Source organism: Ambystoma mexicanum, chromosome 13 (assembly GCF_040938575.1).
Source record: "Ambystoma mexicanum isolate Mex_15411 chromosome 13, UKY_AmexF1_1, whole genome shotgun sequence".
NCBI classification, from domain to species: Eukaryota; Metazoa; Chordata; class Amphibia; order Caudata; family Ambystomatidae; genus Ambystoma; species Ambystoma mexicanum.
Window position 1 is genome coordinate 177,690,636 of NC_090938.1, and position 24,059 is coordinate 177,714,694.

Consider the following 24,059-nt stretch of genomic DNA (forward strand, 5'->3'; position numbering starts at 1 on the left):
GGACAGAGCTACCTGGAGCGGGGTATTTCAGCATCCACGCACGGGCCCCGGAAGAAGGTATGTTTATGTTCATTTATTTTTAATTTAAATATGTGTACGGATGCGTGTATGCTTGTGTTATGAGTGAGTGTATGGTGATGGCTGCTCGTATGAATGATAGTGATTGCTGTGTGAATGCGTGTGTGTGTTTGTTTTGGTCCATTGAGCTGATTTTGGTGAGTGCAGAGGTAGAGGGGGCAAGGAGTGTGTACAACAAAGCCATTTTAAAAATGCCTTTGTTGCACAATCCCCCTACCCACCTGCCAAAATCAGCTCTCCTTCTGCGGCGCTGTGGAGCCCAGGGGACAGGGATAGTATTTTTTATGCTGGATATCTAGCATAGATGTCCAGTCAAAAATACCATGCTTTCCCCCTTGGCCCCCCCAGCGCCAATTGCAAACGTTTGGCTTTTTACCCGTTTTTTTAAAGTATGCTCTAATATGCAACATTTTAACCCATTATTTAAAAAAAAAATCAGGGTGGGAAAACCCCCCGAAACTTCCCTTGATTGGTTCTGGCTCCCTTGCTGAGCTGAGTCGCTATGGCATTTTAGTCGGAAATATTTATGGCCCTTCACTTAAAAAATTCACCAGCTCCCACTGGCCCTCGGACTGTGTTGGGAACGGGGTGGGGGAGCCCAGGGACTGTAGTGGGGGCAGGATGACAGGAGCACTGGGATAGTGGTGGGAACAGGGTGGGTGAGAGCCCAGGGTCTGTGATGGGGTGGGGGACTGGGTAGGAGTGGGATGAGGGAGCCCAGCGACTGTGATGGGAGCAGGTGGGGGAGTCCAGTGACCATACTGGGAGTAGGGTGCGGTGACGACGCGCAATAGTCATAGCCATTTATACATACTGTCCATTTGGCATTTTTGGGTGGGCACGGCCTGCTCAAATCTTGGTCAGGGGGGCCCAGGACAAAAAAGTTTGAAGACCACTGCACTAGGGGCAATGGTAGAAATGTCTGTGCCCTCTAATATGAGGGGAAGCCCGTCCCTTATGCCAACTTGTGTGTTCATCGGATATTCTGGCAGGAAGGGCGGTGTTGAGACCAAGGATGTTTACAAGCTGCAGGCAGTGAGTACCCTCCTATTTTGTCCCAAGCATCAGTAAGGAAGCATCAACTCAGTACTAGCCTGGCAGCAGCTCTTAACCTTTTAAGTAGATTGTCGACAGATTCTGGAGCAGCGGGCCCTTGCATTTAGGTTGTGACAGGGAGCATGTGTGAGGCTTTCTCTGCTGCCCTGCTTGGATCCTGTTAACACAATACAATTAAGGTGAAGCTAGATAATAAACTAGGCGCCAAGAATCGTGCCTTACTGTACAACCATGCGATGAATGAGACTGCAATTGGAACCCACTGATTAAGTGTGGAGCTGGTCAGCTGAGTCACTATCAGTCACAAGGCAAAAGGAGGCTGCAACCGGGAATCATAGAAATATGCCCAGGAAGTGAAACCCAGCTTAACCAGAAGGATTCATATTTGTTCCGGAAGTAGTTGGGGATGTAACCCAGTATAATCAATCGTCAGTTTTAATCGGGAGCCTATTTAACTCCCAACTAATATAGGCCATATTTGTAAAAATGCGTTGATCATATCAATCATCATGCATAAGAATGACAATAGATGGTGTTGTGAAAACTGGAATCAAGCTTTTCATGTGTCGCTGCTGTCAGTCTGCCACAGCTTTGGCAGTGGGAAGCAAACAGTTCTGTGACACTAACAGTATGTGTGGCTTTCCTTTCCAGGGTTGTACATCCTGATTGCAGCTGGGACACTGATGATGATAGTTGGATTTTTCGGATGTTGCGGAGCCGCGCGCGAGTCGCAGTGCTTGTTGGGATCGGTAAGTAGAAGCCTGTAAATCTGCACATAATTCCTTGGAGAGAACATGTTTTCCATAAGTGATATGTATTGGAGATGGGTTAAAGGAATATACATATATTTTGTTGCACACAAGGGGGATTTGGGGCTCATTCTGGTTCTCAGCTCAGTGAGGAGGGGAGAAAACCAATAGTAGTGTGGCTCTCCTCAGAAGGGCTGTGTCACCCCAGTGCTGCCCCTCTAGAGTCCGGAGGACCCGAATAGTATTTTGTGCACACAAGTGTGGGGTATGAGGTGGTGAGGGGTACACTCGAGTTCCCAGCTCAGTCAGCCTTTTGCAGCCCAGATGGTGTTCTCCTGCAAGTGCTTTCATGCCTCTCGCACTCATCAGGGAGGCAGTCAATTCAGGTGTTAGTAGTTAGTCTGAAATTGTTGCTGCATGGAATTCTGGTTGCTGTAGTCCGTGAAGGCAGCCAAGAACCAAATCTCACAATATATTGTGTATCGCTCGCAGTTGGACAGTGGTGGAAGAGCCAATAACCCATACCTACATACATAAATACATACAGTGTATTGTCTGCTTACCATACACAACAGCAGCACAGCAGAAAGGCCATCACATGAAAGAAATGTGTCTATCGTAGTAGTAATGTCACATTCTTACATTTCTTAAACTTATCACCTGCTTCAAGCGAAATACAATGCTTGATGAGTTGGCCGCTGGAACATTATCTAAGCCTTAGCTAAGAATCCACTATCACATACAAATGTTATAAAATACAACACATTCCTGCTAAGACATCAGGCAAGTGGACTATGAAAGCCATATTCCACTTGTTCCAACTCATAACAGCAGAATAAAGCATTTAGTCTTCCTCCCTGATGTAAAGAGCTAAGAAGGTTACCACTAAGGCAGGTGGGAGAGGGGTTTAGGACAATCCCTCGAGATCTAACCACTAGGGCAGATGGGAGAGGGGTTTAGGACAATCCCTCGAGATCGAACCACTAAGGCAGATAGGAGAGGGGTTTAGGACAATCCCTCGAGATCGAACCACTAAGGCAGACGGGAGAGGGGTTTAGGCCAATCCCTCAAGATCGAACCACTAAGGCAGATCTGATTTTATTTCTATTAAAGGGGGAATACCATACCCTTTTCATGCTTGTCTCATCAACTGAGGTAAGCCTTAACCGGAATTCCATTTCAGAGGTTGTTACTGTCTTGTGGTTTACCAGAAGCTGAACACCAATATCAATTACAACTCCTCTTTCTTTTAACACTTTTAATTAGATGTAGACCGATCCATGCGCGGCTCCCTCCCAAGAGCTCATAGGCCAGATGGAATCTGGATATGAATTTCAAAGTAACAAAAAAGATGGCTCCTGGACTCGCGGCCTCTCAGTCACAGAATGTGAGTGGCTGGCGAGAAGGTACAAGCTTGGGTAATTCATTTGGCTATGAAGTACCTAGAGCCTGAGCTTGTCCTGGCCTCCTCAGCACCATGTCATATGTTTGTACCTCCTCCTCCTGCCTGTGGTCCTCCCCTTCCCATACAGACACAATCGCCTTCATGCTCTAGACAACGAACAGTCGGAAACATACTCACTCGCCGGGCACAGGGTACTTACTGTCTGCACGCGTCATCACAACCATACATCTATCTCGTCTGTCCCTGCTATCCCCAGTAACCTAACTAACTCCCCTGACGTTCTGATCTGCCAGAGTGTCTGGAGACCATGCAAACGACAGTGAAGCGCTTTATAATCCCACGTAACACAACAAAGCATATATACATGACATTTGCACTGCGAGTGAACGTGCAACAGAGGATTAATGACCTTCCTGGGTCACCAGAGGGTCAATGGAACCAGAGAGGCTTCTCAGGATTGGCTTGGTTCTTGCAGTGGACAGACTCAATGGCTGCAAGGGCAAGTTGCAGTTTTCCCGGAAATTGCTAAGTGGATCTGCAGGGGAAGTATCAGAGCAGATGGGGGTTGTAGTCCAAAACATTTGTCGAGACAAAGGTTGCAGACCCCTGACATAGTCAATAGATATAGCTTTGTACTGTGGATCCACCTGATGCACACGGAGGACAGTGCACTCTTGGATTTTGTGAATCTGACATTTTCCAATCGGACCAATGACAACCTGTGGAGAGAGTGGTCATGTCTCCCTCTCAGCTCCTCTCAGAGGGAGACATGGCTAACATTAGATCCCTTGCCTCATAAAGAAACCCTGCTTCATGGAGCATGCTCTTATAGCATTGTACGTTGTGTGCATCCATTTGAACTGCGCTCCCTTCCATACACACGAATTTGCAGACCTGCCTAATTTCTGTGTGGAATAAATGAATACAGTTGACAAACTGATAGTTCTGGCTATCAGTCATTGAAATCGAAAATGAGGGCACAGCAAACAGAGCCATCTGATCCTGAAAGTAGGTAAAATGTGTTGTTTATGTTCATTTGTTTTAAAGAGCAGACATCTGCCTCCTGTGAGACATTCAGCGCTGAAGGTCCTGTGCATTCCGACCTGGCCTTTGGCAAGGTGAGGGCCCCCTGTCCCTTCCTGCCCCCTCCTCCATCTTGTCTCCATCTCTGTCTTTGTTTTCTCACTTTCACTCTTTCTCCCTGTTTGCCTTGCTTTCTCGCTCCAATTCACAGCTCACTGACCGCCTCCTCCGTCTGGTCTCCATCTCTGTCTTTGTTTTCTCTCTTTTCACTCTATTTTCCTTCTGCTTTCTCGCTCTGATGCTGTGCTCTGTGACCCTTGCCCAGCCTCTCCCAGCCCTCCCCGCCCGTGATTGGATGCTCCACCCTTTTCATCTTCCCCCTGCGACCAGGACGCTATTTCCAGCAGCGAGTCCCTGTGAGCGGGTACTGTGCATTCCGTCCTGGCATTTGGCAAGGTGAGTGCCCCTCTGTCCCTGCCTGCCCTCTCCTTCATCTTGTCTCCATCTCTGTCTTTGTTTGCTCCCTTTCACTCTTTTTCACTTTTTGCCCTGCTTTCTCGCTCCGATCCTTTGCTCCCTGACCACCTCCTCCATCTTGTCTCATCTCTGTCTTCTCCTTCAATTCTCTGACTATTTTCCGCTGCTTTCTCCTCTGATCCTCTGCTCTGTGACACTTGCCCACCTTCTCCCAGCTCGCCTCCGTGCCTGTGATTGAATGATACACCTGTTTCCCCTCCCCCTGTGACCAGGATGGTATTTCCAGCAGCAGGCCTGTGTGAGCGGGTCCTGTGCATCCCGTCCTGGCCTTTGGAAAGATGAGTGCCCCTCTGTCCCTTCCTACACCCTCATCCATATTTTCTCCATCTCTATCTTTGTTTTCTCCTTTTTACTCTTTCTTCCTTTTTGCCCTGCTTTTTGGCTCCGATCCTCTGCTCACTGACCCCCTCTTCCATCTTGTCTCCATCTCTGTCTTTGTTTTCTCTCTTTTCGCGCTCTCACTATTTCCCCCTGCTTTCTCGCTCCGATCCTCTGCTCTGGGACCCTTGCCCACCCTCTCCCAGAGCCCCTCCCACCTCCCGCTCCTGTGATTGGATACTCCACCTATTTCACCTTCGCCTGTGACCAGGACAGTATTTCCAGCAGCAGGCCTGTGTGAGTGGCTCTGGTGCATTCCGTCCTGGCCTGGCTTCTTGCCCCCTCCTCCATTTTGTCTCCATCTCTGGACCTCATTACGAGTTTGGCGGTAGCCATGGAGCAAGTAGCTCCATGGCTGCCGCCAAACCGGGCTCCTTTACCGGGTTCCCTGAATGGGGAATTACCAGGCCATTCCAAGTTCGGAGGGCCCGGTAATTCCTCCCTCTGGGAACCCGGACCTTCCCCATTCCCATTTGAGCCCCCATAGGGCTCAATGGGAATGGGAGAGGGAGCTAACAACGGGCCGATTACGACCGGCCTGTTGTTAGCTCCCTCTTCCCCTCGCGGGACCCAGTAACGACGCCTGGTTTTACCAGGCGTCCTTACGGGGTCCCGCGAGGGATCTCGTAATCAGGCGGAATGGTGTTAACGGGCCCGCCACCTTAGCAGAGCCCGTTAACCCATTCCGCCTGACTTGTAATCAGGCCCTCTGTCTTTGTTTTGTCCCTTTCACTCGACACATAGGGCGACCCCCACCATTCGTATTGGTTAAATTGCAACTCTGCCTGCCCCCCCGGCTTGCAAATCAGCCTGCATCCTGGGTCTCCTTTTCTCTGACTCCCTTCACCTCCCATTGCTCCCTGATTGGCCAGAGAAGGCCATTTCTGACCTCCTCTCAGGGAATCCTCTGCCCAGGCAACCCCTTTGGGTAAAGGCCCCAAGGCAAAAGGCAGCTCCTGAAAAAGCAGCGCCATCCGGTGTTCGCCGGGGGAAGCCTGCAGCTGCCAATCAGCAGTGACTTAAAAGGCAAGCGTGGCTTGGGCAGAGGGCACAGCCATTTCTACACCCTACTAAACTGACCCACCACACTACTTACTCTACCTACTCTTGTCATTATCCTATCAACCTATTAACGAATTGATTCATTGCTTTTAGTTTAATACACATAGCCACAGGCCTACAGCAACCTTTGCTCTCATTTATGTGAACTGTGTTAGTTAGCCATTTCTCGTATTCTAGTGAGCTGTGCGTGTTGCCTATTTCACGTCTAAGCAAATTGTATTAGTCAGCCATATCTCACGTCTAGGCGAATCGTGTTCGCAAACCACATCTCACACTTAGGCAAAATGCGTCAGATAGCCACATTTCACATCTAGACACATTTTGTGCCGCTCTCTAATTTTCATATACCATGGACGGAACTCAGGGTTAGGTGATGTGATGCACTTAGTTAGAATTCATGGGTAGAAAACGTGATGCACTTAGATGGTATTCAGGGGTAGGAAACGTGATGCACTTAGATGGCATTCGGGGGTGAGAAGTGTGACAGACTTAGATGGAGCCCCAAGATCTCCATCAACTAACCTTACTAAAAAATCACTTTTCAGCTTATACCTCTCAAATGCTGAACTTAACTCAACCAAGCCTCTACAGCATCACAATCCACACTAACTTCACAACACCACAACAACAAAGCAAACCACACATAATCTTGCACAACAGTATACGACGGCCAACTTCTGAAAATCGCATCTAGGCTCAGTGAACAGTGTTTCTGAACTTAAGCTGTCAGCAGCACATCACAGCTTTCTTGCTCTTTTCCTGCCCAATCCCACTAACCACTCCCCCTACCCCTTGGATTACAGATCTGCCTGAGCGCCATGAGACTACGCAAGTGGCAAGAGTGTACAGTATAAAAACCTTCAACTTTAACTACCGCTCAATCACTACAGTCCCCTTCCTCCTCTAAATTATGGACAGATTGTCTAATTTACAAATACAATCGTTCCTTGAACAACATCATATCTTAGGCTCCTGCCAGTCAGGAACATGTCTCAAGGATGGGACTGAAACAGCCCTCCTTGACCTAAAAACAGCTTGAACACACCAACAACTCTGGCACCCTTTCCTTGTTCCTATTCCTTGACCTCTTGGCAGCATTTGAATTCGTAGAGTACAAGATCCTCTGTGAAGCCCTCATCTCTGATGCCTAATTCTTCCCCGAAGCGAAGTTACCATATGGATCACCTCATTCCTGTTTAACAGATCTTCTAGAGTTTTTGCAGGGGATGCCACTGCCCCTCCCACATCCAACTCCTGCGGAGTACCCCAAGGCTCATGTGTATCTCCTACCCTGTACAATGTGTACACCAAGCCACTGTTTGACCATCTTGACGCCCTGGGAATCTCATATACAATTTACGCAGACGACACCCAAATTGTTATTCCCTTCACCAGTGACCACCAGACAGACATGTCCAGAATCAATGAAATCTACAAAACCATCCAATCTTGGATGGCCTCACACAGCCTCTGCCTCAATTACTATAAAACAGAGCTTCTACTCATTCGGCTCCCTGCTCGCCGAAAGAACCTACCCCCGAAATACAAATCCTTCACCATTGATGGCCACATGATATCTGTTGCCCCTTCTTTCAAGACCCTTGGGGTCTACCTTGATTTATCCCTTACTATGACCCCCAGGTCAACCACATTGCATCAGTGTCAGAATATGCCATCAAATTGATCAATGCTAGCAAACCCTTCCTCACCACCTCTAATCGCCTGGAAATTGCAAACCCCGACTATTGTAACTCTTTACTCTGTGGCACCTCGTAGAAAAACCTTCACAAACTGCAAAACAATGCACTCAGAGCTGCCATTGGAAAATTGGACCATATATCACCGGCTGGGAAAGCAGCCCATTGGCTCCCTGTTAAGGACAGAATAAACTTCAAAATTCTCTCCCTTACACACCAATGTCTCTCGAATGACGCACCAAGATGCCTTGCGGACAAACTAAAACACCATGACTCAGAAAGACCCATAGGAACTGACTACAGACACTTCCTTGTCACACCAACATTCAAGATCTCCAAAGCTGGGGATCCAGCTTCCCAGTCTGGGCACCATTACTATGGAACAAGCTTCCCCCACACCTGAGAGGCAAACCCTCCTACAATGTCTTCAGAAAGCATATCAAAACCTTGTTGTTCAACTGATCTCCTATCCCTACTACCTCACAGTTCTATATGACTGTTGCGTCCTGTAACCAGTGCTAGATGCCTATGGGCTTTGCGTGCTTCTATAAATGTACAAATAAAATAAATAAATAAAATAAACATGAACAATAAAAGTCATAAAAATACACAAGTTTAACACACGACTGTTATGCAAAATATATGTGGTAAAGTTGAAAGAAACCAAGGTGGGGGAAAAGAAGTCTAACTCCAATGTGGTTCATTGGGCTCCAAACCACTAGCAGGTTGGGAACAATCGGGAAGAAGTCAGCCTTTATGAAAATCTGAACCTCCACACATAGGCCCCACAGAAGAAGAATGCTAGGCAGAGGAGGGACACAAATCAGCAGAAATTCTCTGGGAAGACAGCAGTAGGTTAAGGCAAGAGATCCATGTAAGCACACTAGGGGCATAGAGAGTCACATTTTAGTGTCCTGACGTCCTACAGTCTGAACACATACAGTGGTCTGCAACCTCTGGCTCTCCAGATGTTTTAAACTACAACTACCATCGTCCCTAGTCAGCATAGTCAATGGTGAGAGATCATGGGAGTCATAGTCCAAAACATCTGGAGAGACGCAGGTTGAAGACCCCTCCATTGGTCGTTCAGTGTCTAGTCATTGTATTGGCTGACCCAGCAGCAAGTATCCAAAATTGAACTTTGCAGTATGGGCCAGGCGAGAACGGCGCCAATTCAGTCCCAAGCAGGAGAGAAAGCGAAAGAGATTTTCATAGCAGTCATTGCCCTACTGAGCTTCAAACACCACTTCTAATGGTAATACATTTTGTAGTTGTGTTGACTTGTCCCTCTCCTCTCTAACCTAACCCAACACACCATTTCAGCCGGCTCAAACCTGGGCATCAAATCTATCCAGGTACCAATCACAAAGTGACCCACAATCACATATTACATTAGTATTCAGAACAGACTCAATACTACCCAAGGGTTTATTTTGGTAAAATATGGTGCACGCATTTGAAAACATATTTGCTTAGTAACATTGGTTAAAACTAGTGTAGTTGCTTGTGAAACTAGCCCACTCTGGCAAAAAAGTGGTCTACTCTGTCCCATGCTATAATTATGGGCTGGCACTTCGGGCAGTGCCCCATAGGCCAGTCCGAGCCTGCCTTTCAGATCTGCAAGAACGCCTTGAGGACACACAAATGCAGCGCTGCACAGTATCATAACTAACCATCTCATAACAGAACCTCCCATATGTATGATAACATGTTGCTGCCCCACGCAGCCTGCTAGGCCTGAGCCTTAACTCGTTTGTTGGAGAAGGAGAGCTGGCAGTGCTGCGAGGAATATACTATAAATGATTTATGGTGTTTTAAAAAATGTCTCGAAAAGTTAATTGCAGTTGCAGAGATCCTCTGGAGACTCTCCAGACGGCCTTTAAATGAGATTATGTCATTGCTGGTAACTCATGTCTGCAGTACAGCATGTCTCCCTTCCCTGCAATAATCACAGTGATGCCTTCCTCTTTCAGTTCTTTGCCAGCCTGCTGGTGATCTTCGCTGCAGAAATGACCGCCGGCTTATTTGTGTTTATTGGCAAAAACGCGGTAAGGATTGCACTTATTTCTTTCTTAGAAAAACGAAAAGCATTTAACCAGCTTACATCATAAAACACACGCAAGCACAGCAGTGGGAAACATAATATGTTCTCCAAGATGGCGGCATTTGGCGGCCTAGCCCCTCTGGGGAAACGGCATGATACTTAAATAATACAAGAGAACGTCATGCGGTAGGCTTGCTCTTTAACTCTTGCTTTATTTGCTTTTTAGTGTGTGGCTTTAAAATAGAAATGTGTGTGTGCAATTTATTTTTAAATAAGAGTAAGTTCTATAAATAGGGTTGCTGAGAAAATAAATTAGATATTCTTTTTTATTTTTTTATTTGTATTAGTTGCAATTACAACTTTCCAAATAACCAATTTCCAATTTTTTGATTTCTTTATAAAAGGTGCATTTCATTTAATAGATTTAATGTGTGTTTCAAAATAAATTAGATATTCAAGAATTGATTGGTCGACGTGATGAACTAACGAAGAGGTTAATGAATCATTAAGTGGGTGAATGAATGGATGAGTGAATTAATAAACCGATGCACGATTGAATGGATGACTAAATGAAGTAATGGATGGGATTGAATGGATTAGTGAATTATTTAATGGAAGGATGGTTGAATGAGCAAATTCATGAAAGGATTAACGAAGGAGGTGACCGATTGATTATCCCTGTTAGACAGCAATATTTTTTTAATGACGTTGCCCTGTCAGATCATACACACATCTGCTTCATTCAAGGATATGGATGCATGTAAGTGTAGATGTTTTTTTAATATGAAATAACTTTGATTGTCATGTTGATACAGACGGTTACATATAGATGGGAATTGGTATCAAGATTTGTTTTTTTCGAGGGTGTGCCAAATATTGTTTGCCCAGGGTGCTGTCTGGGCAAAAGCAGGCCCTGCCTGGCTTGCCAGCTTTACTGCACCGACATACCAGGCAGGGTCCTGTGGCCTATAGCTGCCACTTATTTCTTTCATCCTTCATTCCAGGCAGCCATCTTTCTTTGGGATGCGCTATTCATGCCCTTTCACCCTGAAATAAAGAAGTGCAACAGTAAAGTGTAACTCTAGAACCACTCTGAATATTCCATTCAGGAAGCTCAGTCTATATGCAATTTCTGCCATAATCGCCCTAAAACATTTGTTTTACAAGACATGGCCCCGAACTTGTTCACACTTTCATGACATTCTGTGGTTGGCCAAGGTTGTGCTACCTAAATGTCTCCTTCTTTCCATACATCAGCCTTCACAAAATGCTTTGCTTTTGGCACTACTGGTTTGCATGATGTTTGCTGATAATCACAGTACTTCTGCTCCACCCTCTGAGAAATCTTGCACATTTGCGCAACCAACAATGCCACACAAATGTAACATCTGCCACAAATACGCGCACATGACGAAGACGGAAAATAAATCTAACAAAAATCCAAAGTTATCACTGAATGATGGCAAAATGGGAAACTTTGGAGCAGGGAATCTGGCCTGGGAATAATCGCCTAATGTCCATTCATCCTGACTGATAGCTGCATTTCACCCACGTGATCATCTGCTGCCATGCCAACTGTTGTCTACACACGTACTCACATGAACAATGTTTGTATCACAAGATTGGAAGTCTATTGCCCGTTCTCTCTGCCGAAAACACGAGGCACGTACATGTGTACAGGTCACGACAAAACTTGAGTAAACCCCAGTGTATAGGAGGAAAAGGTTGAGGGTTGCCAAGACTAATTCACATGCACATCTGTGTGATAGCGTGTCTGGTGATTTGGGAGGAGAGATCTGGGGGCCGGGAGGGTGGATGGCCAATCTTGTGATACAGAAATAGTTTCCCTGTGCTCCATATGAAGGTGCTGTAGGTCTGTATTGGTTTCAACACCTGCCTGCCATTAGGAGTCCCTGACATATACATTCTTACCAAAACCACAGCTTCTTGCTGTTGTTGGGGCATACTCCCAGGTGTGCCAGACTGATGCTGGAAGTCTGCAGACTTGGAGAGCCCAACTCCCTCCCCCAGTATACATGGAGGACTCAGTCAACAGCATGCTCAAACTGTGATTTATTACAGACAAAACCAACAGGGCTTGATACAAGAACTCAGAAAGATTCCAGCATGTCACACAGTAAAGGGCACGCAGTCCACTTTTACTCTAAAAGCACATCACTACTCTGTCAGAACTTGGGCATTTCTCCAAAATCCTAACGGTGTGAGGAATTGGTCATCGGCGGTGTAATAACCTATATGGGTACAGATACCTGTGATTGTATTGGCTTGTACATGTCAGGTGGCTGGCCTGCCCCTTCCCCAAAATCGAACTTACTACATTGTTGCAGAGTAATAGGCTTACAATTGGTTCCTATTCCCTGCCATCCACCCCAGGATACTAAGCTGTGATTGGCTAGAGCTGACATCCCCAGGCCTCAGACCCGAACTAGCTCTCAGCTCACTGTGCACCTTTTCAAGGTTATTTATGTGTCTGCATTGTAACTTGTGTACACCACCGTTGCCTATGAGATCATCTCCTGCTCGTCACAACAGTTGTTGCACACTTGTTGCAGCCGGCTCTGGCTGCCTGGGATTGGCTCTTCTTTCCCACCACCGATCAATCTCCATTGTCTGCTTCAGCTGCCTCACATGTCTAGGGACCACAAAATCGAGCTCTGCAGCTCCAAATTATGAGGATTTATTCTGTTTCTCTGCAGCTGGTCCCTTTGTCGTCTGGGGATTGTAATGTCTTCATATGCCTTGTCCTTGGTTGTGGGCCCTGTCTCATGTGTATTGCTCCCTGTGCAACCTGAAACAGATCTGCTCATTTCTTGTTCAGTGATTGAAGGCCTACTGTAATTTTCCTAAACCATACAATGCAGTTTCTATTTTGTCCATGTTATACTATGTCCCCTCTAGATTAGCTAAACGTGGTTTGATCAGGTTCTATATACACTCCTGTATGTCCATGCAACTATTAGCTTGAAGCATCAGCAAGCTTGCTCAGGATCTCTTGTGCCTTGCTGTTACTGCATTTGGCTAATGACAAAATACCAAAGCAATGACAGTATGCATGTGTATCTGTCCTCTAACTATAGAACTGTACGCTCATGTTCTTCATGTATTCAAGTGTGCGTTTGTGTGGTACAGTGTGGACTGCACGTGTGCTTCATGTCTAACACTGCCACGTATGTCGGGGTGTCTCTAATGACGTCAGCAACATGGCTTCTTAGTGCTTAGTCCAGGCTGTCCATATAGGTGTCCCTGACCATGGTCTTCGGCTTTTCACTTACGCATGGATAGATTTGTCTCACACCTAGTCTGCATGGCTCACTGAGAGGGTACCTGAAACACATTGGGCCTCATTACGACTTTGGAGGTAGCCAGGCCCTTAAAAAGGGCATGGCTGCCTCCAAAATCGTGTCCGGGTCCGGGTTCCCTGAATGGGGAAATACCGGGCCATTCTGACTTTGGAGGGCCCGGTATTTCCTCCTTCAGGGAACCCGGACCTGGTCCTTCCCCATTCCATTCGAGCCCCCATAGGGCTCAATGGGAATGGGGAGGGAGCTAATAACGGGCCCGTTAATAACAGGCCCGTTGTTAGCTCCCTGGTCCCCTCATGGGACCCGCTCTGGAACTTCGTAATAGGGTGGAATGGGATTAACGGCACCGGCACCATTACCGCCGCCGTTAATCCCATTCCGCCCATCTTGTAATGAGGCCCATTGTGTATAGGCGCTATATAAATAAACTATCATATCATATCATACCTCTCAGTGTATTTGTCGATCATTGATGCATTTGGGATTTGTCTAAAATAAAATGGCTGGTTGCGGGCTTTCCTGGCTTTTTGTCTTGTCATGAACTTGATGGGGGGGTGTTCCAGGATCTCGACTCCCGCTTCACTGTCCTTTTAAAAGATTATCATATTTGAAATTTTGATTGAGGTCATGGTTTAAGAATTGTGAAAAAACATTTTAACAATTACACCAATGTGCATTTCGCCATTTCAGATAAACAGTAAAGTATATATATATATATATATATATTTGCAATATTTGCAAACTAGCGGGGCCAAGGTGCACACTCTGGTTCCCAGCTTGGTATACCTTGCACAGTCCAGTTGATCTTCTCCTCCAAGCGCTTTCATACCCTTTGCAATCTTTAGGGAGGAGGTCTGTTCAGGTTTTGCTAGTTAATACCAAAAATGGCCTCAGGGAATTGTGGTTGCTGTAGTCAAAGCAGGTAGCCAGGAACCCACTCTGCCTCTAATTACATAGTGTACAACCCAGAGTGAGGGGAGGGGGGAAACCAGCAGTGTGGCTCTCCAGAGTGGGGCATGTGTCACCCCGGTGCTGCCCCCCTGGAGTCCGGAACTCCCAAACATATATATTGTGTTAGTCGCAAAACGCTGAACTTTCAGGTTTGCGGGAACGCCATATGCTGATGGCTTTTTAACTATCCTGATGCTCGAATAAAATCATTTTGCTAGCGTTTGGACTCTGATTCCTGACATAAAGATATGTTTAAGTTTCAGAAAATGAATATAAAATCATTGATGTAATAAAATGAGGTATCAATACATTTGTGAACACTAAATAAGGGTTCTGAATACACACCAAAGATTATTGAAAATACAATTTTAATTATGTTTGTTAAACACACATAACACTTGTTGACTGTTCATTGAACAGTGAATACATACCACAGGGAAATCTTCTCATTACAAATATACCAGAAGCTGGGTAATGTACTACCATGAATCACTGGATAATGTCAACAAAGACTGGCCACAGCCAACTGGTATCATCTGTCCTGTATCCTCCTTGACTTCCAGTGGCAGTAAGAGTTTCCGCTTCGCGTATACAAAGTTTCTAGAGCTTGAGTAGTTCTGATCATGATCTCCTGAGGTCCCCTGGAGCGACCTCCAGACCATTAAACCTGAAAGTAGAAATATGATGATTATTTAAGTGGTTTAATTATGATTATTATTTAAGTAATTATTTACGTGGGGTCCCCACGCACCTGGGCCCTGTTATTAAATCCTCGTCATTTTGGTTGTTGATCTTGCGCTCCTACTTCATTGTTCAGTTAGTTTTACCAATGTCGGAAATACCACATGTGCAGGCTATTTTATAACTCGCCTTTTTCGATATTGCAATCTTTTGTAGTACATTTACTTCCGGTAGCAAGACAATTGAAAGTATGGGCCTCATTACACGGATGGCGGAGAACCATGGCGCTATTAGCGCCATGGTTCATGCCGGTAAAATACCGGCACCGCCTTGGCGGAAAGGGGAATTACCGCCGCATTCCAAGGTTGGCGGGGCGGTAATTCCCCCTTCCACCATTGCCCTTCCCCATTCCCATTTTTGGCCCATAGGGCTCAATGGGAATGGGGAAGGCGCTAATTACGGTACCGCAAATTGCGGTACCGTAATTAGCTCCCTGGGTCCCTTTGCGGGTTGGTTTTTAACGCCTGCAAAAAGCAGGTGTTAAATCCCCCAACCCGCAAAGGGACCTCGTTGTAAGGCGGTAAGGATTTACCGGTACCAGTATTTTACCGGTACCGGTAAATCCTTACCGCCATCCGTGTAATGAGGCCCAATGACCAATAAATAGGGTGGGACAAATTGAGCAACTGCCAGAATGGAAATCACCCTTTCTGACATCAGTGATTAAAGTACCTGATCTGTACTTTTCTTTTTGAAATCCCTGCACCAATAAATCTTTGTGGTTCCTCATTTGTTGGTATACAAAGAGAGCAGTTTTTTTTAAATCATTCTTTTTATTTTTATTTTTATTATTTTATAATTGATTTTTATCAAACAAGGTTTCACAAAGTTGGCATAATTATTAAGAACAGTTTTGTGGATCAATTCAATGCTTGAAGATTATATCTTACGGATTATTGAATGGTATGTGTAAAATAGTTAAAAACAAAATAGAGTTTTGTTCTACTATTCTGCTATTTCAGTCTATTTGCCAAGGAGATCCCTGCTAACCTATGAGGGGACTCTGGGCCTAGCTTCTTTGACCTTTGCAACTTGATGTCATTTCTCCAAAAAGCTGTGCTCAACATCATCCGGACGTTGGTGTGGTTGAGACTTTTTGCATTTAATGCCCACTTGTGAATTGTGATTCTCCAGGGAGTTTGGTCCGTCTACACAAGGGGACGCCACCCTCTTCTGAGCCCGCTATGCAACAGCCTCCCTAGGGGACAGTGCAAGCAGATCCCACTGGGGTGATCCTCCTCTTGAGGCAAGTAATGTTCTAATGACAACAACATCCCCTTCCCCGTTCCTTACAGTCCAACATATTCATAGGATATATGGGGACTGATCTGGACCATTATATACAGGGTCCATTTAAGGGGAGAGGCTGGGTTTCTGACCTGGATGTGGTGCCACCTTTCGCTAGGTTGTTTCTTCCAAACCACAGAGGAACTTAAAATCAGCCATTGAGCCCAAGAGGAGGAGAGCATTTGCTGAGCAAGATGCTCCTCAACACAGTGGAGCCCGCAAGGCAGGAGTCCTGTGCAAGACGTTTGCCGCGGTGGGTGAAGGATGACAGAGATCGGACAAAGGTGGAGTCCCCAAGCACCACAGGCCTGCTGAGGCAGGGAGCACTGACCCCACCCCCAGCGAAGGCAAGTAGTGTCTGTAGACACTAAGGCCCCAATTCCCCCACGGGAAACTAACCCAGGCTGCAACCCAGGAGCACCAAACCCAAGAACTACTGGGACTAGAAGCACCCATAGCCTGAGAAGGGCAGACTGAGGAACAGAAGGGGTGAGACCGGCCCATATCTTACAAGGAACAAGTCAAGAATCTGCTGAGGCCACATGAATATTATGACCGAAGGGAGCAAGCCGGTACAATGGCAGGAAATGGGGACATCAAAGAGAAAACACAAGAATAGTCCTATCAAAAAACAAATCCTGTATTACTTGAATTAATAATATGTATCTGTTTCAAAGAAAAATAGAATCTTATTTTACAGCTGAAATAGAACAAATTATTTTGCTACACTTTTCATATTTTGAATTAATCAAATATTTGTTCAATAGTTTTTCACATTTTTGGTCTGATTCATATTGTCTTGCAAAGCGCAATCACATACTATTGGATGTCTTCATATATAACAAATTATGAAATACGCAACACCCATGCGTAACAAGACACAAGACTGAAGTGACAAACAAATAAAACCTAACTCTCATGTACAGAAATCTAACTTAAATACTCTAAAAAAGCGCAATTAATTTGCCCGTGAGGGACAAGTCAAGAATCTGCTGAGGCCAGATGAGCTCATAGTACAAGAGGGACCAAAAGAGGAACCAAAGAGTCGAGAGACGTTTATCATCCACGACGGGCAAACCGCAAAACCAGGAGCGCTGCAGACATCCATATCCTCAGAGAAGCTAACCAACGAACTGCAAGGGTCAGGAAGACTGTATCCCAGGAAGGGCAAACCAGCGACCTAAAGGGGAAGGAAATGCACGTGGTCTCTGAAAAACCTCCACAAACTGGGCTGAAGAAGCCCATGGTCTACCAGAGGGCAAGTAAAGAGAAGTATACAACCTACGAGAGCTGAACCAAGAAACCACAAGGGCCACTGACGGCCGTAACCCACGAGGTATTAATAAAGGAACAGCCAGGGCGATAGATGAGCATGTTTCAAAGAGGAACTAACATGAGTGGGGCTGGAGAAGCCCACCACCTATTGGAGACCCAGAACATTCAGGAAACTTCAGAGATCAGCATTCTTGTAAGTTGCCTTTCCAAGACCGAAAAGACAGACTTCAATATCCCCAGAGACGGGACAAACACAGATATCTAGCAGAGGCCTTGTTGAATAAACTTGTTTGTAACATTTTGTTTATTTTGAAAATACTGTTTCCTTTGAACTTTCAGAGACTCAAAGCTCATCGAGAAGAGACCATACTTCAGAGTCTTCAGAAACTTCATCCACCAGTGGGTAGGGGTCAGGAACCACCCCTCTCCCCCCCTTAGAGATCCCTGGGTGGAGCAACCCAGAGAAAAGCATCAACCCAGATTATGTTCTGGCTTCTTTTCTTTTTAGCATAGGATAGCGATAGGACAGTTTAGGTTTTGGACTGACTTTACAGATGTTATGGCACGCTGACAAGCACCTGTTCATTGATTTGAGCATAAGGAATTCATTGTAGCGATAGGGAATAAAGAAGGTTATTCTTTACTTGCATCAATAAAACATTTGTTGAACCACGTCTTCGCATCCCTCTCCTAATTCAAGCTTACTGCAGAATACTAATGGCATCTTTTGTGAGCTAAGAAGTGAGGTTTAATAATCTGAGTGTATCGTAAGGTCTTCATGTCCACTCTTTTACGTAAACATGCACTTAAACATTGATGATGGTTTTACTAAAGGACATTCTAGTTCTCCAACTGGACATTTATGCAATTATAGAAGACACACAATTTCTGTTCACTATAACCCATATGAGAAAACATAATTTTATGTATTTATTTTTACGAAATGAAAACATATTATTATAATTATTTAAGATGTATTTTACACGTATACAGGCATGTATGAGTTTGCATATGATGTAGTCATATGAAATCCAATAACACTTCCTTGTTTCCATGACTTGAGTTAATTCTCAAATTTAAAAGAACTCCTGTTAGGAATGAAGTTACATCATCTTTAGTAGACACTGTTGTCAAATTGTACAATTCTGACCCTACAAAGCCTCAAATGAAATGCTGATACAAAGACGTCTAATATCCAATGTTACAATGAAGTCACTAAGAAAGGAAAACTCGTTCTGCCACTTTATTTAAGAAATGCTTGATGCAGGAACTCTTTTTAAGTACTAAAGGGCCAAGTTCGCTGAGGGCTTTTAACAAGGCTCCCAGGGACGATAAGACCCGATACGGCCTGCCAGAGAGGGTCTTAAGGCTATTAGCAGCCCGGGTTTCAAATCTGGAAACCCGGGGTATTAAAATTCATTGAATGAAAATACTGTGGCAAGATGGCCATCATAGATGTGGAGCCCCTCTTCCATTTCCAATGATGGCCACGGAGCATTCGCAGCAGCGTGGCAGCGGAGGCAGAGGGTCCGCTGCCACCAGTGAAGAAAAGAGGTAAGGTGGGGGAAACTGAAAAATAAAGGTTGGGAGAGGGTGGGGGGAAGATGGAGCTGCGGGTCAGGCGAATCAGCCTCGAGGTTCCATGGAATGCACGCTAAGATCAGCAGTTTCAGCCCGCGGTGCCTGGAACCTGATTGGCTGCTTCCCCTGCCCGGGGTGCTATTAAACATGAATCTAATATCTGCTGGGGTTTTTTACCGATAAAGACAGCAACTACAAAATGCTCTCAATGCTCTCAAATGTGCCCCATTCCCCGATGTCCCTGATGCACGAAGGGGCTCCTCTCCCACCTCGCTGCCTGGAGGCCTGTGCACCAGCCCTCCCACGTCAGCACAGAAGGTAAGCCCTATTTGGGCTAATATGGGGCCTGGACATGCAGCGCACTGGGCACTTGTATGAATCTTTCCTCTTTCTTCAACATCTCTGTTTTTTATTACGAAATTAAAGAATATGTCCACCACTATTTGTACAGCAGCGTCCAGCTGCAGCTGCATGCGTGTGTTGCAGAGCAACATTCTTCTTTGTACCCGGCCCCTTCTCCATGATGGACGATGCCATTTCCAGAAACTCCGGTGCACCTGGCCCTGTGTCTGCTCGTCCGTGATTAGGCCCTCCACCTTCTTCACAACCAATTAGGTGAGCCGACAAGCGAATAATGGCCTGCCTCCAAGGCCCACGATCTAGGCCCTTTGTGTGTCTACTCTCCCCCCTCCCACTCCCCGATGTCACTGATACATGAAGGGGCTCCTCTCCCACCTGGCGGCCTAGAAGCCTGTGGACCAGCCCTCCCACTACAGCACAGAAGGTAAACCCTGTTGGGCTATTATGGGGCCTGGACATGCAGCACACTGGATGCTTGTATGAATCTTTCCTCTTTCTTCAACATCTCTGTTTTTTTTTAACAAAATGAAAGAATATGTCCACTATTATTTGTACAGCAGCGCCCAGCTGCAGCTGCACGCCAGTGTTGCAGAACCCATTCTTCTTTGTACCCAGCCTCCTCTCCATGATGGCCGATGCCAGTAACTCAGGTGGGCCTGGCCCTGTCCCTGCTTGTCTGTGATTGGGTCCTCTACCGTCTTCACAACAAATCAGGCGAGCTGGCAAGTGAATGCAGGCCTGCCTCCAAGGCCCACAATCTAAGGCCCCTGTCTGTTCCCATCCAGGCCTGGCTGGATCGGATGACCCCTGCCCCCTTTTAACACCACCACCGAATACATCTTGACAAAGTCACCTGGACTTGGGGCTGACCGTGACGCTTTGCGCCTGGTCCACCAGAGCTTCAGGCACTCCTGCAGATTTACTTGTGAGTAGGCAGCTCACCTAATTTCGATTACCTGTGATTTTACATCTGGAGCCACTTTTTCGTTTTGATGTTTCTTACATCTGCAGCCTCTTTTCGTTCTGGGTGTCCCCAGCGTGCCTATCCCTACTACTCCTCTCACCTCCCTCCTCTCCTACTTGTGTCTCTTGCATTTATTTTGCTCTGTTCATTTTACGCTGCCCCCCTCTATCTCACCCCTTCTTCATGTATAGCTCTTGCATTATTGAAACGACCGTCGGGCACGTGCAATAATTATGTCATATGTTGTTACAGTTCGTATCATCCTTGTCCTATGTTGTACTACTAAATGCATAGCACTTGCCCATTCTGAATGTTCCAATGCCTATTAAGAATGTCAATTTTGTGTTTAACTAGTCACCCTCCCTGTGGTGGAGAGCTTTGAAATGATTGTTAAGTGTATAGGTGCTATATAAATGACCAATCAAACACAAATAAAATAAAACAAGCACAATCTAAAACTTGTCCAGAGTTGAATCTACCCAATGTTTTTATCTACAGGCTCAGTTTTTAATTTGTACCACATCTAGCCAATTTCTCTGTATCATTGTTCCAAACAATGTGCCTGATTGCTTATCAATGATGTGTATGTGTCTATAAAGGCCTGACTTGTATAGATGTGCACTCTATGGCCTCATTTAGACCCCTAATGGAACTTTATGTCAGAATGATCATTTGTTGTTCTACTCTGGACATGCAATTTTTGCTATCCAAGCATCTGGTTGTGGCTGGAAAATACTTAGCCTGTGCCTAAATAAAAGCCAAAACTGGAGGCTTTGTCAGTGCTTGTTTTCTTTCCTGTGGCCACTATGTTTGGCTACAGAAATTCGACATTTTCCTGTTTGAAAATGTAAAACATGTAAAAAATGAAATGTAAACATTTGTATTTTTTGTTGTATTTTCTCATTTTGACATATAACTTTTATTAGCACCCATGGCAGTGCAAGCAGCCAATCAAGTTCCTTTGAAACTGCTGATCTCAGCCCGCGTTCCATGCATCCTAGAGGTCGGACATGGCCGGCAACGGCCCATAGCTCGGGCCCACCTTAGCTTGGGTGTCGGCCCGTTCCCAGCCATGTCTACCCTCCTGGCAGGGCATGAAAGCTATAATCTTTACCTCTGGCATTGCTCTGTGAAACTCTCCAGACCATCATTCTGCACCTGCCAAGCCATTACAAAAGGGGAAAGCCCATAAGCAACATTCTAGCAAGCCCAATTTCTTCATAGCTAAGTATCCTATGTAGAACACAAATTATTAATATTTGAATCGTTTTGGCTCTCATTCTGCTCCTGCATTCCTTTACGAATCTGAGTCCAATATATGCCTGAAAAATCTGCAAAGTAACTGGGTTGCTAACGCTAGCCAATAGATGAGTTCATGGGGTGGGGAAGCTCTACTAGGAATTGTGGCTTGGGCTAGGGAGAGGGTTGACCTGACTGCACATATCATACTTCTCAACTCACCCACATTTGGCAGGGATCACCCACGCTGGATTCTGCTCATATTTACGGCAAACCGCATACTCTTCCATAGGCACTTGTGTATAGGCGCGTTATAAATGCCATATCATATCATATCATAGGCAAATCGAAAACATCGGATTTCACCTGCCTGCGACTTACATGACTGTGTACGCATGCACGTGATTTTAACCAATTACCAATTGGATTATTTATTTGCACTAGGCAATGCTCGAATTTGGCACAGTTCTCATATCCATTGGAGCTAATGGTGTTCAATAAACTGCACTGCGTTACATTAGCCACACGGGTGCGCTACTGCATTCAGAATGCAGGTTGCCCGCGAAGTTTAACTAGCAGAAGGAAGGCCATGGAAATAACTTGAACATTTTTTAATGGTTTTCTTCATTTCACAGGCCGTGGAGGAGTTTCAGGACATGTACAGGATCGCCTACGAAGAGAATAAGAAGGGAATACAAGGAAGTAATGAGACACTAATCGTATTTCACAAAATTGTAAGTATTCTACATCCTGCAACCTGTTTTCTCACCATTCAGCTGCCATGTTTTTTCGCTTTTTTTCCAGCAATTGTAAACACTCAATATAAACCAGCAGTATGTAGCCGAAAAGTACTTTTCTTTTTTGAATGTATTCACATTTTCTAATTGCCCGAGGGAGGGGTGTTGCTAGGTCTGGAAAAGATCTGGGGCTAAGCTAATGTTGGGACTGTCGGGACTTGGGGCGAGCCCCTGATCTTCTATTTTTTTTTTTTTTTTATGGATTTATTTATTTATTTGTGTAAACCCAAGGGTATCACAGCATTGTTACAGACAGTAGGTGAATCAGCGAGTAGTCATACAGTGAAACAGTAACAGCAAAATATGGTTAATCGTATTTATCAAAAGGCCAGGTTTTGGCAAACTTTTAAAATTTGTTGTAGGAGTGTTAATTTCTCATGGAGGAGGGTAGGGAGAAACCGCAAAGCTAGAGCCTCCTGCTCTTTTACTTTTGTAACGGGGAGTGACAAGAGAGAGACTGGCGCTGGATCTTAGGGCGCCCCTACGTATTTTCCGAGTGATCGAGTCATTGAGGTAAGACGGAGCTTCTTCATAGATACAGTTGTAAACCAGGGTAAGTGTTTTAAAAACAATCCAAGCTTTGATGGGCAACCAGTGGGCATTGCGTCTGCTGGCAGAGATGTGGGCGCTACGTTTTAGTCCAAGAGCATCTCGTAGGGCTTTGTTTTGTAGAAGCTGCAGTTTGGATAGGTGAGAAGCTGATGTGCCCAGAAGGAGCGCATTGCAATAGTCCCGTTTGGAAAGGATTAGCGCACATGCAAGTGTCAGGCAGTTATCAGGTGATAGGAATTGTCTACTCAGGGATATGAGTCTGGCGGTCTAGGCCGTGGAGGAAGATAGCGCGTTAATTTGTCTGGACATTGACAGTTCGGCATCCAGGTAGAGTCCAAGGGTTTTCACCTGTTTCAGGACTGGGATTGTTATGCCATCAGTGAAATTTGAAGAGTAGCTACTGTCAAGTGTTTTTAGTCAAGAGTGTGAACCCACAATGAGGAACTCCGTTTTATCATCATTTAGACTAGGCTGTGTGTAGCCATCCAGTTTTGAATGGTGCTGAATACTTGGTTGATTGTGGTGGTGTCCTCCGTGTAATGTCAAGTGATGGGGGTGAGGACTTGGGTGTCATCAGCAAAGTTTGTGTAAATGATATCCATTGATCCCAAGAAATCAAAGAGGGGTTTGGTATTCGTATTGTACAGTGTGGGTGAGAGGCAGGAGTCTTGGGGGACTCTGTGTGGCACAGGGATGGGGTTGGCTACCTCTTCGCCGATGAAGACTCTGGTCGTGCGGTCAGATAGGAAGGACTGGATCCAGGAGGCGGTTTCTGGTGAGAAGTGAAAATTGCGGGCAAGGTTTTGGCATAGTTTTTTCGTGGTCAACTAGGTTGAATGCCGCAGATAAGTCTAGAAGCATTAGAATACTTAGATTTCCAGAATCGCGTATGCTGTCTATCTGTTTTTTTAGGTCCAGGAGGGCGGTTTCTGTGCTGTGTTTGAGATGGAAACCTGATTG

At 45.5% G+C, this 24,059-nt stretch overlaps 1 protein-coding gene across 1 annotated transcript in view; it reads left to right on the forward strand.

Annotated features, from left to right (window-relative positions):
• Nucleotides 1-24,059, forward strand: part of TSPAN2 (tetraspanin 2) — a 457,360-nt gene that overhangs the window by 398,074 nt on the left and 35,227 nt on the right. Inside the window, exons 3-5 of the mRNA XM_069633565.1 lie at nt 1,786-1,883; nt 9,959-10,033; nt 22,386-22,484. Of these exons, the coding sequence (XP_069489666.1) occupies nt 1,786-1,883; nt 9,959-10,033; nt 22,386-22,484 (272 nt within the window). The remainder of the gene's footprint in view (nt 1-1,785; nt 1,884-9,958; nt 10,034-22,385; nt 22,485-24,059) is intronic.